Source organism: Patagioenas fasciata, unplaced genomic scaffold (assembly GCF_037038585.1).
Source record: "Patagioenas fasciata isolate bPatFas1 unplaced genomic scaffold, bPatFas1.hap1 Unplaced_240, whole genome shotgun sequence".
Classification (NCBI taxonomy): Eukaryota; Metazoa; Chordata; class Aves; order Columbiformes; family Columbidae; genus Patagioenas; species Patagioenas fasciata.
In genome coordinates, this window is record NW_027288667.1 from 8,560 (window position 1) to 21,299 (window position 12,740).

Genomic DNA, 12,740 nt, shown 5'->3' on the forward strand with positions numbered 1-12,740 from the left:
ACAAACAGACATCTCACTCAATGCTTCTGTGTTCTGCCCATGAGCAAGCAAAATGAGACCTCCTGTTCTTTCCTGCTAATTGCTGGTATTTCTTCTCTAGTTTCTATTTAATTTAATCTTTGTTTAGTACCATAAATTGTAGTGGCACTTTCCCTGTGTTGTTCATTGCTCCTGACATCATAAGAGTTCATCAGTGCTGACCTTGGTATGAGGATTGCACCATCACGAGAGCAATAAAAGCGACATGAAAGCATTTTATTTGAGACGTATCATCTAGTTCGTTAGATAAGCAGATTGTCACATTACCTGCTAGTTCCCAGAAGTGTGACAGTCACTTACTGTACAAGGATCATCAAAATCTATCATGTATGGCTCTCTTTGACTTATTAATGTACAGTATTAATTTGGTTCAGCATCCTCTTTTGCAACAAATCTTGCTCAAGAGCAGGCTGCTGTTATACCAAGACTTTCTTCTTCTCAGCTTGTTGTGGATGACACCACAATATAGATAAATTTTAAAATGGGAATGACTGGTAATTGGACATACAAAAGTGGGTAGGAAATGGAAGAAACCACAATGACAAGCAGGAGGTCAGTGGGTTGTACTTGATAGGTTTCTTTTGTAAAGACCGGAGGGTTTTTTCCTGTAAAATGTCAAGGGTTTGGGGCTGCAGTATTTGAAGCAGAAGCACACAGTAGATGAAACGGACATGGAGAGTTAGTGCAGACAAAGAAAAAAGAAATCTTCACCTGGTACACCTAACATCTTCCCTGCTTCCCAGTCATTATAACTTCTGGATCAAAATAGGTTGACCTATTTCTGGTTGGTTTAATTAGCAAGGTGGGAAGACCCAGAGAGCTGCCTGTGCTTTTGTTTCCTCCCCCTCCCCGACCCTGGCACAAGAACATGAGCTGCACGAATGCATCAGCGCCAGGTGAAACCCGGGCTGGAGGCTGCTCCTCGTGGCCGTGCCAGCACTCCGGCCCTGCACACACCGGGGACCGAGGCATCGCAGGTCTGGGGCTTGGGCAGCAAGGACCCAACCACGCAGAGATGGAGATCATAGAATCAGAGAATAGCGCAAGTTGGAAGGGACCTTCCCAGCTCCCCCAGTGCCACCCCTGCCATGAGCAGGGACATCTTCCCCAGCTCAGGTTGCTCAGAGCCCCGTCCAGCCTGGCCTGGGATGTCTCCAGGGATGGGGCATCCAACACCTCTGTGGGCACCCTGGGCCTGGGCCAGGCTCTCATCACCCTCAGTGTGAAAGATTTATTCCTTATCTCTAGCCTGAATTTCTCAGTGTATTTCTGCAGTGTATTGTGTGCAGACTCCACACAAGCCATACTGGGATGAGCTGTGCAGGGATGAGTGCTGGAACCTCTGCCACCAGACATGAGCACCTGGTACCTGTCCCAGGTCAGAGTACTGTCCCATCCTGGTCTGAAGGGCTGGGCTGGAGCCCCAGTTCCAGCTCCGCAGTGCCGGGTGCTGGGCTGGGGTTCTGTCTGGGGTCTCAGTCTCCATCCCCGGGTCTGAGCACCCACGCTCTCTCAGGTTCCTGTCCCAGCCCCTCGGTCTGGGCAGCTGGGCCGAGGTTCTGGGGTGGGGCGTTGGGTCAGGGCTGCTCCTGCTCCGGGCTGCCCTGTCCCGCGGTCCCGCGGTCCCGCTCCCGTGCGGTGCTTTAGGAGCCGATCCCCGTCCCGGGGTCACAGCCCGGCTCTCGGTCCCTGTCCCTGTTCCCCCCACGGTGCGCCAGCGCGGCGGGAACGGAGGGGGCCGGGCCGAGCCGCCTCCCTCCCCCCTCCCGCGGCGGCCCCGCCGCCACCGCCACGGCCGGGCGGGGCTACCGGCGGCGGGGCCGCACACAGCGCCTGTGCCGAGGGGCCGGGCCGGGGAGGCGGGCGCCCCTTTCCCTTCTCCTCCCCTCCCTCCGCTTCCCGTCCCTGCCCCTTCTCCCCATGGCGGCGCTGGGCGACACGGCGCGGCTGGCGGCCGCGGCGCAGCGCGGGGCGGCGGCGCTGTGAGGAGCCGCGCGGGGCCTGCGCGGCGCGGCGCCGGGCGGGCATGGCGGGCCGCGGCCGCCGCGCCTGGCTCAGCGTCCTGCTGGGGCTGGTGCTGGGCTTCGTGCTCGCCTCGCGCCTCGTCCTGCCCCGCGCCTCCGAGCTGGCGGCGGCGGCGCGGCCCCGCCGAGCCCGCCCGCAGGGCTGCCGCCCGCCGCCCGCTGCCGCCGCCCCGCCGCGCCGCCCCGGCCCGCCGGCACAGAGCTTCCTCTTCGTGGGGGTCATGACGGCGCAGAAGTACCTGCGGAGCCGTGCCGTGGCCGCCCACCGGTGAGAGGGCTGGGGGGGCGCAGCGCCGCCCGGCTGCTTTCGGCTGGGATCGGGTGCACTGGGTTCTGCTCGGGTGGGTTCGGCTGGGCTCGGCTGTCGGCACGGCCGTTTGCCCTGAGGAGCGGCTGAGGGAGGAGCCCCCGGGCGGGAGGTCTACCGCGGCGGGGCCCTTGCGGCCGGGATCCCCCCGCCGGCCAGGGGACCGCTCGCCTTTCCCTGAGGCGAGTGTGAGCGAGCGGAGAGGGGCCCCTCAGAGGACGCCCAGCCCCGGTTCTCCCCGCACCAGCCCGACTGCAGGGTGGGCAGCGCTGAGGCGCTGGCCGGGGTGAGGGGTGCGGGCAGTGAGGTGCCCCGAGCGCTCCTCCGCTGCCTGGACAGCTCGGCGGAGACGCGAGGGGTCGAATTGAGCCGCGTCGATGCTCTCACACGGTCTGGTTGAGTCAGTACCTGGCAGGCAGCCCCACTGTAGCGAGGGGGCACCCACCGCCAGTCACCGGGGTGGTTGAGGTGCTTCCCTTGGCGCTTCTACCTCGGGCATGGCCCCGTCACGCTGGTGCAGTCCTGGGCTGCTTCTGAAGGGAGCCAACAGCCTGGTAATAATAAAGTTTGGGCACTGCTGTGTCCCCTTAGATAGGAAAAAAAAGAACGTTGCACCAAGCCGAGAGCATGTGCTTAGGAATGAGACTCGAAAAATGCATCTGGGAACAAAGAGTAAAACCGGCCTGTGCTCACTGAAGCTGTAAGTGATGCTGGACGAGGTAGCAAAACAGCTTGAATGGGGGAAGGTCAGTTTTGGTGAAACATTCCAAGCTTTGGGCTGGGGAAGCCAGTGCAGGAACCGGGGCCTCTGAGCCATGTGTTTATTACCTGAGTATGCCTATTTTTGGAGCAGGGACAATCTTTGTGCTTTGCGCTGCATGCTGCTCGGTGTAGCCCATGGTGTGATCTCCAACTGTACCTGGATATTGCTGTGAGCACCGTGCACTAACGGGACTTCAGTCCAAAGCCTCAGTGCTATCAGAATAATCATCTTGCCTGTGGCTTTGAAGAAACTCTCTGCTGAAATATGCTTATTACTCTGGCATTCGCACCAGCAGGCAGTGCTGGGAGGCTGCGTGGGAAGCCTGCTTGGGAAATCCGAAAGAGTTAAGAGCTAAAATGTCAGCTCGGGTATACCCCAGCTCTGATTGAGTACTGCACAGTTAGTGCCATCGGAGGAGCAGCCAGAAACTCTGGGGCAGATCTTTCTCTAATACAACATCCCTTTTAGTCTTGTACTAGAACAAACCCTTCTCCATCTCCTGCCTGCCCAGGTTGAAAAGTACTTGACCCTATTGGCCAGTAAGAATAAGATGGCAAAACCACATATGATGGACCATCTCCTCCTCCCCTGCCCAGCCCCAGTTTTGGGAAATGGTAGTTCTCTTTATACCAGCATCAAATGCAGTAAAATTGCTTAATTTGGACATATTATCCACCAGCGAGGGTTTTAATGGAAACTTAATTCCTTCTTTCAGCAGTAGACCTGTAATTAAGTTACAGAGGGTGTGTGATTGGTGCTTTGAAATAGGTGAAAGAATCTGTTTCTTCAGGGTTGTGTATTCTTCGTTGTGTGGTTTGAAGCATTTTGGATTGCAAACCTCATGAGCTGTGTAATTTACATTAACATGCAGAAAGGCTGGAGTCCTGTTGGGACATCATGTAACAGGTTTTATGGCAGGATAGTTTGTCTGACATCCACCAGATTTTGTGTCAAGAATTCAAGAAAGGGAAATTTATCATGATATTGTCCAGAGATAAGTATTAGTTGTGGAGCCTTAAGGATTCTTGTCCCTGACTTTGCCCATGCTTGCTGAACAGTCCTGTGCTGTGGGAGAGCTGGCTTTACAGAACCATATCTGCAACATCAGCTCACACAAAAAGAATGGCTAAAGATGCAACTTAACAAATCCAGCTAATGGAATCGGGCTGCTTCAGCCTTCAGAAGGAGATCTGAGTGTTGCTTTTTACTGCATTGCTCTTTTGCTTTAACCTCTAGAGATGATGTCGGCTCTCGGAAAGGACGAATAAAGAGACCTCTTAACGTTGCGGTAGGGCTAGATGCGTTCTCCTCCCCTCTATTAGTAAAAGAGTCAAGCTAATGTCATAGTGACAGGAAGACATCTTTGGGGGAAGGTGACAAGGGGGGAAGAGGAAGACAAACCTGAAATCTTAAATGGCTTTTGATTGCCATGAAGTACTCAAGCAGACAATTGCTGGGATTACTACATTGACAAAGCATCCTGGTGAGCTGAATCGCTGGCACAGCCAGTGAAATGGGAAGCTGCTAGCAAGGCATTCCCGGGGTGGCAGCGTGTGCAGAGCCTTGATACCGCGCTAGCTGGAGCGCTGAGCGGAATTAGGGATTCAGAGGCTGAATACCTCCAAATTGCTGTGGCTCAAAGGCCATTTACAGACACATCTAAAAGGGACTGAAGCGGAAAGCATTTGCTGATCCTTGCTGCTGTGAATCCAGATAGGTTCTAACAAGAAGGGAAGCAATCCACTTCCTGAACATCAATCATGAGTGAAATGACCACTGCAAGGCAAAACGGGCCTGCTGGATTTTCAAGAGACGCCGGCTCTTTGAAACAGTCATGCTTTTGTAGTCTGCGAGGCAGAGAATAAGCTTTAGATCCACAGGTTTTCGGAAGGCAGATTTGTAGCTTCAGCGGTTATTGCATCTGACAGCCGGGTTAGCAGAGCTTGCCTTCCAGGAGGCCGGTGAAGTGCAGCAGCAGAAACTTCGGTGTCACATCAAAGGAGAAGAGTCAGGAAAAGAGCCGTGCAGGAAGGAGTTAAGGTAGTGCTGGGGTTCAGGTAAAGTGCAGCAATACGTGCTAATGGTTTTGCAGTTGCAGGGAGTTGTTCTAAAAGAGCTGCAGGAAGGAGAAGATGGGAATAAGCAATCTCCCAGAAGATTTGTCTGCTGTCTCAGGAACAGAAATATCAGGCAGTTAACCCCCCCCCCCTTTTTTTTTTTTGCATAGCAACTAGATTTCCTGGGAAACGTGGCAAGAGACGAGTGTGAATGCAGTTTATGGTGAGATGTCAGAGGTTGGTCTTTGGCAGTATCTGCAGGAACACAGTCATGATACTTCTCAGTTCGGGACAGTCCCCACGGCACTTTGAAGTGCCATGAAGCCACACGCACGAGGATGGTGAGAGATGCCGTTTGGCAGTGCTGGGCAGTGATGCTGGGGCTCCTGCTGCGCTGTCCCGCTCCCATGGCAGAGCAATGCCCTTCGGGAGGCTTTGTTTCAAACGTGGTGGCTTATAGGAAACAGACTGTACTGAAACCTAAATACCTGAGTGCTTGGAAAAGCTTAAGTGAAAGGCAGCCAGAAGGATTTGGGGTCTAGAGGAGTTTGTATTATCTGTCTAAGCCCACTCTAGCTGCTGCAGAAGTGTAATACAAAACACATTTTTGTGCTGCTTTTAAATTTGGAGCCTCGGTCCAGGTGACTGGGTGCTATTCAGATTTAGTCCTTTCTGGTTGCTAATGAGATAATGTGATGGATTGTGGAGTGTGCACACTTAAATCTTGGGAGGAGGTTGTGTGAAGTGACTTTAGACATCGTGACAGTGCAATACACATTTTGCCCAATGTATCAATCATACCACAGTATTGCAATAGTGAAAACTCGGGTGTGTCCTGCTCTTATATCCTTTAGCAGAAGTATGACATACTTTAGCATTCCTAGCAGTAAGAAGTTACCTAAAATTTGCAAGAATATTTATGGAACAATATAAAACACATGCAGTGAGAGCAACTGGCATTGGTGCATGGGGGATAAGGAGGTACTAGGTCACCTACATACCCCAAAACAATCATATCACCCAAACCTCTGGGACACTTGGGCCTTGATTTCGGTCTGACCCACAGAGAATCGGTGTGCCTCTGGATGATGGATCCGTATCTGTCTCTGTTTCCACAAGGAAGGTAGATGGATAACCATGGACAGAAAACTGGCATCACTTTCAATTGGAGGAGTTTAATCCAAAGGACTCTCAAGAGCTGTGGAAACTGCTTGGGTTCTCCATTAAAGCTAGATAGCATGCTGTCCAGCAAAAATTTGAAAGCAGCTCTCCCTCAGAATCTGAATTCTGTAATGCAGATCTGAACTGACAAGCTCTTTTAAACCTATCTGGAAATTTTAAAAAAGCAGCATGTTTTTCAACCTCTCATGCTGGTCATCTGCAGCACCATGTGCAGGAGCAGCGTGCTGGTTCCCGTGCTCAGTTCTGCTGGCCAAGCTGTGGTTCATTGCTTCCCCTGTAGCAACCGTTGCTGGAAAGACGGGACCTTGAAAAATGCTTACGCAAAACTAACCCTAATTCAACATCAAATTTAGCTGAGTCGTGTATTCAAGAAATCAGTCTTTTAGATCTGTTACCTTGTTGAGTTCTTCACAAATTATTATTTTCTTCAGTGTAATTATACCAGATGACTGTTTCTCAAAACTTTAAAAGGTTTTGCTCATCTCCACTAAAGGAGGTTCCCAAGCTGCAGACAAAAACCAAATAATATTTTTTGTAATCATCTCCAATTTGGGTCTCTACAAAGGGAGCACTGTCTGCATAACACTGCTGACTGTGCTTCTGCTGAGTCTGCAGAGTTGATAGCAAAGCAAGGTAATACAAATAAATAATAAACACTGGGAACTGAAGATAAAACATTCCAGATCTGTGCTTCTCTTGCTCCAAGCTATGCTTTTTAAACTTCTTTTTAAATGAAGAACTCACTTATGACAACATTTGGTAACTATAGTAGTTGTCACTTTTTAGCTAATACTGGGCTTTTTTAGCACTCTTTTTGTGCACAGAGTCTTCTGTATTGCATAAAAAGCTGCACCAGCCATTATAAAATTTTTGCACCCAGTTTGCTTGTGACTTACTCAGGTGAGGGTACACATAGGATATCCTATGCACAAAACCAGTTAAGAGGTGTTAAAATTGACTTGTTAGCCACCAATATCAGAGCAATCCTAACTAAAAGGTTTATTCTAAGAAAGTGTTACCTAATTTTTCTATGTATGTGTTTGTTTAAATTGCACTTTTGTTCCCTTGTCAGGGGTAGCTTCTAGTTTGTTGGAGCTACATGCCCTGTGTGCTGAGAGAAACCAGGTCGCACACCCTCGTACTCGCTTTCAGCGCTGCTCAAGGGGAAGGTATCGGAGAGCCTTGCCATCCTGATTCATGCGCATCCTCCTGTTTAACCGAGTAGATTCAGATTACACAGAAGAGATAAGGTTGGGATCTGTCAGAGCAGTTTGGTTGCTGTGTTTTTTAAATGACCGGTTCAGTACCTGTATCAGTTGTATTCAGAACCTGATATTTCTCTCTGGACAGAGTTGAGACGACCTTAAGCTGGGTAAGGCTACCAGCAATGACCGCGCAGGAGGTGGTCTCTGCAAGTACAGGTGCAGGAGCCTGGCGGCAGGAACGCTGTGACCACATTTCCTTTAAACAACTAAGGGTGATGGGGAGTCCCTGTGGGGGGAAGGAATGTGTCAGGTTTCGCTAAAAATATTTTCCTATGTCTTTTTTACTATCCAACGTATGATTACTTTGCAGATAAAATCTGCAAGTCTTTAACTATTAGAGAAGCCTTGAGGAGGAAGGCAATGTCAGCTCGTGGGAGTGGGTGCTGGTGGGGCCACAGGAGGAGGAAGGTGTTGAGACCAGAGCCCTGTACTGGAGGAGCCAAAGGGTCAAGTTGCTGCCCATAACCTGAGAGCAAACACGCTTAACTAGGCTGAATGTGGGAGGATGGGCAAGAAACGTAGCTGTTAACACACTGATCTGCAGGATCACTAGTTACTGAGCCAGGTCTGAGTCTTTGCCATGTCAGATAAAAAAACCGTAATAGTAGCTTTGATCAGAATTAATCCCTGCATTTACCAGTCCTTAGTTCTGCTGATAGCTGGGGTCAGAAAAATGTACTTACAGTTCATCTTACAATCTGTGGTTTGGCTGCTTGGGTTGGGTGCAACATGTTTCCTGAGCAAACTGTTCTGTATTTTCTCCCCAAAAAGGGGCTGTGTGGAGCAGCGAGCTGTGGCTTAGACATAAGGAGCAGCACATGGTGTGACTCCCATTGTTTCAGCCTCTGCTGAGCAGCACTTGCGTTGACACAGACACTTAGGCAATTTTTTCGATGTGGGAACGTATTTTGTCTGTCTGAGTTCGAACAAATGATCAAAACCACAGTCACGACACCACGAGTCGTGTCATCCTAGAAATTGCGTTGTCACAGGAAATGAGCAACAGCTTAGGCAAGCTGAGCTGGGGCACAGTCAGCGTGGGATCCCAAGGCTGAAGTAACGTTGTGGTGCGACCCAAGTTACATGTTGATCCTTGGGGTGTGTTTATCGTTAGGGCATGGTCTTTGCATGTTGTGACCCCCACATATGCAGGGATATATCTCTGGTTTAGTATGAAATTTAAATATGGCTCGGATCCATAATAAAATGGGGTCAGACTGGCCTTGAGCTAAGGGGTTTAGCACAATGCAAGGACTGGGAATCAAACAAGCCAGGGTTTATGGATGTACACATTTTGTTCCCTCTTTATTGAACAGGAATGCTTCTCTTAACAATATTTAGGGAGGTCCTGAGGTGAGGGAGCCTGGTTGGAGAGCAAGGAGTAAATTTAAACTGGGAACCAACAGAAGCGGCGGGGACTGCTCCTTAAGAGTCCGGAAAAGAGCTAAAGCTTGGAGTGATAGAAGACCTCATGCATTGTCCACAGTTTATAAACATTGCAAAGGCAGATTTTTCAGGATATGGAGAGCAAGTTTGAAACTTCATTGTTTGCTTTTGAATAAAAATTCAGTAAGCAGAAATTTCCATGATACTTTAGATTATAACTTCACTTGGTGATTGTCTGGAAAGTGTCCTGGGTCCACCTAAAGTTGCATTGGGAACTGGTCACAGTGGATGAGATGAACTGCATTTCTCAGTAGCTTCTTCTGCCTTTTCTCTTTATGAGATTAGAATTAGAATGTAGTAAGTAATAAATAAGTCTTTTAACCTTAGATTGGGAGTTGATACGGGAAGAGCAATTTACAGTGTTGTCTTGAATGAAAAGACCAGATGATTTGTATGTGGAGCGTGGGTGTCAAATAAACAGAGGAACTTCCTTAATAGTGAAAGTTCAAGATATGAGCATGTCTTATTTTAAAATGGGCAGTTTTCAATGCTTTAACAGGGTGTGAATTTCTAACCAGTAGTATGGTGCATTAATTGCATCACTGATGATTAGAGTCCTCATCACCTCCGTCATGAAGTCAACAGGAATGTTTCCACTGGCTTCACTCTGTGCTCTTGTGGGAAGCTGGGATCTAAACCTTTGCTATGAAACACTACCCATAGCGGTAAGAAATCCAGAAGACAAAGCTTTTAAAGTAATTGGGTGATATTCATTACAAAAAGCTGAACTAGGGTGTAACTGTTGAGGTGTCAAAGTTGATGTTTAGTTAGTACTAATTAAATACCTTTACTTTTCCCGGTGGGATTTAAGGAATGTTTCTCCTGAAATATTTGTACATTTCAGACTTTGTATGGTAGCTAATTCTGGAGATTTCAAATTTCAGATGGTCTCTACTGCCCAAAATCTGCTCTGCTTTTGGCAAGAAACCTGTGTTGAGAGGCATCTGGTCAAAGTGACAGTGATGCATCGAGGGAATACTGTGTCCTTTGCCTTAAGAGTGTTCTCACATTCAGCTTTGAATAGAAATTATATTTGGAGCACAATTGTCAAACATAATTAGAAAATATTCTCCTCCTATAGAAGAGGGGGCAAAATCTGCTGGTTTACTAATAAAAATAGTTTTCTGTGAATTTCTGTGAAGGAGATGTGAAATCTGCTTTTTCCCAGGTAGAATTTGAGAAAATGGTACTGCAAGCTTAAAATTCATGATTTTTATGGCAAGGCTGTAACAGTTAGATGATTGCAGATGCTCCCTGGAGGCAGTGAAGTGTTCTGCAGTCTGCCTTGAGGGAACCATCCTTCCTGCAACAAAAGTGACCCAGTTTGCCCACACAAGCAGGTTGGATTTGGCAGAGGAGAGCAGAGAAGGTGTGGAGCAGATGTCGTTGCTGTGTGCCATCTCACAGAAAAGACTCCTCTTTTGTGACGTTCATTTTGACTTAAATCTGAAGTATGTGGAAAGCTGCTGGAGGCGCCGGTGCTGGTAGCAGCAGTTTCTCCGTTGGGATTACGTGTTTTGGATGCACCTCTTGGGGGTTACTTTTCTACTAGTCCTCTGCTGGAGTGGGCAGACCTGTCTGAGGTTGGTGTCGCTGGCTTGCTCTGCGCTTCTCTGGCTGTTGCAAACGAGCTGGAGTGTTTTATTTCTGTAGAAGCCCTACCTGCTTCTCCAGGTAGCATCTGGAGAAGTTGCTGTTTGGTTGGTTTCTCACAGGATACTTGATTCCTCACAAGTTCATGTGAAATTTGCATCTATTTACTCTTTGGAAGTCAGTACTTCTGAAGGCACATTTGAGCTTTTGGGGGAGTTGGGAGGTGGATATGATGCTGAATTACTTGCTTTGGAATCATTAAATCCAGTTGTATGTGAATTGTTTGCCCATCTTGGCCTCTTTTGGTTTCTCTCTGTATCTTGTGACCCATAGCTGTTACACCAATACTAAATGTGCCTAAGAAAGCCTGCCTGCCACTAGTGAACTACTACTATTGAATTATTTTTCTGTCAGAGCTGCAAAAATGATATTCAGCTGCTTGTCACGTCAGAATTTTTTGTGGGTTAGACCAATTGCTCTGTGTGCTATCTGCATTTCTTAGTTGCATGGAAAAAAAAATCCTTCAAGGCATATAAAGAGAAAATTTGTGAAGCAGATTAGGTGTAGTTCCTTTGGGTGGTCTCTGGTAGCACTCTCCCTGCCTTGGTTTGCATACTTAATTAGTCCTTATTGTCTTTTTCAATCTAGAACATGGTCCAAAAGCATTCCTGGCAAGGTTGAATTCTTCTCCAGCGAGGGTTCAGACACCTCTATTCCCATCCCCATCGTGCCGCTTCCAGGTGTAGATGACTCCTACCCACCCCAGAAGAAATCTTTCATGATGCTCAAATACATGCATGACCACTACTTGGACAAATACGAATGGTTTATGAGAGCTGATGATGACGTTTACATCAAAGGGGACAAGCTAGAGAACTTCCTCAGGAGTTTGAACAGCAGTGAGCCCCTCTTTCTCGGGCAAACTGGCCTTGGCACCACAGAGGAGATGGGAAAGCTGGCGCTGGAACCGGGTGAGAACTTCTGCATGGGGGGACCAGGAGTGATCATGAGCCGGGAAGTCCTGCGAAGAATGGTGCCCCACATTGGCGAGTGCCTGCGAGAGATGTACACCACCCACGAGGACGTGGAAGTGGGAAGATGCGTACGGAGGTTTGCGGGAGTGCAGTGTGTATGGTCCTACGAGGTAAGGATGGGGGCATGGAGGATAAGATGTGTGTTTTAGGGGAGTTCAGGAGAGGGTGGGAGAGGCTGGCAGCAGGGCGTTGCTATCGTGTGCCTGTGCAGCGATTCCTCCAGAGCTCAACTCCCTGCGCAACTCGACCATCCAACTGTACCATTTCTACACTCTTTGATTCCTGTAAGTGTCACCCTGGGATAGACCTACACAAATACAGAAGTGCAACAGTAAGAAGAGAAATGGACCCTGACATTAGGCACATTGGGGCGAGGGGAAGAACATTCATCATTCATAAGAGATATTTTTATTTAGACAAGAAAGGAATAGCCTTAAATCAAAATGGCCATGGGTCCCTGCAGTCTTGACTGTCTAAGCCTCTTTTATCTTCTTTAGCTGGGTATGTCATGGTGTTGGCGTGGAAAATAGATGATACAATTCCTCTGCGACTTACTGCAGTTGAAATGTGCAAAGCTGACAGATGTTTGCCCTGACAGTGACAGTTTTTTCCCCAACCTACAGCCATGGCAGAGATATCTCATGGTGGCTGGCACTGTCACCCTGCGTGCTGAGCTGCCTCCCAGTCTGCCCACAGCCCAGGTCCATCCTGCAGACGCCTGCTCAGCAGGTCCTTGACGTCAGCAGAGAAAAGCCACTGCTCTTACACGGAAACTTGGGGTCTGCCCACACTGGTGTGGCTGTGAAATTTCGCATCTTGGGGGAAAAAAAATGAGCATCCCCAGCCTGTTTGTGGCAGAGTTTCCTGCTGCTGTTCCTGCTGGGGGGCTGATGGCTCCTCCCAGGGGTGAAGGGGCTTCTGCTCGGGTGTACTGGGTGCTTTGAAACAAGTCCTGGGTGTTTCCAGACTGTCTGATTGAAAACACCTGCTAGGCTGGAGCTGCAGTTCCTCCTCCTGTGCCAGGGAAAAC

General features: G+C 49.0%; 1 protein-coding gene across 1 annotated transcript in view; it reads left to right on the forward strand.

The window, feature by feature from the left end:
* Positions 1-2,050: 2,050 nt before the first annotated feature.
* LOC136106916 (chondroitin sulfate synthase 1) overlaps positions 2,051-12,740 on the forward strand; it is a 72,726-nt gene continuing 62,036 nt past the window's right edge. The window contains exons 1-2 of the mRNA XM_065847619.2: positions 2,051-2,331; positions 11,325-11,820. Coding sequence (XP_065703691.1) covers positions 2,066-2,331; positions 11,325-11,820 — 762 coding nt within the window. The 5' untranslated portion in view covers positions 2,051-2,065. The remainder of the gene's footprint in view (positions 2,332-11,324; positions 11,821-12,740) is intronic.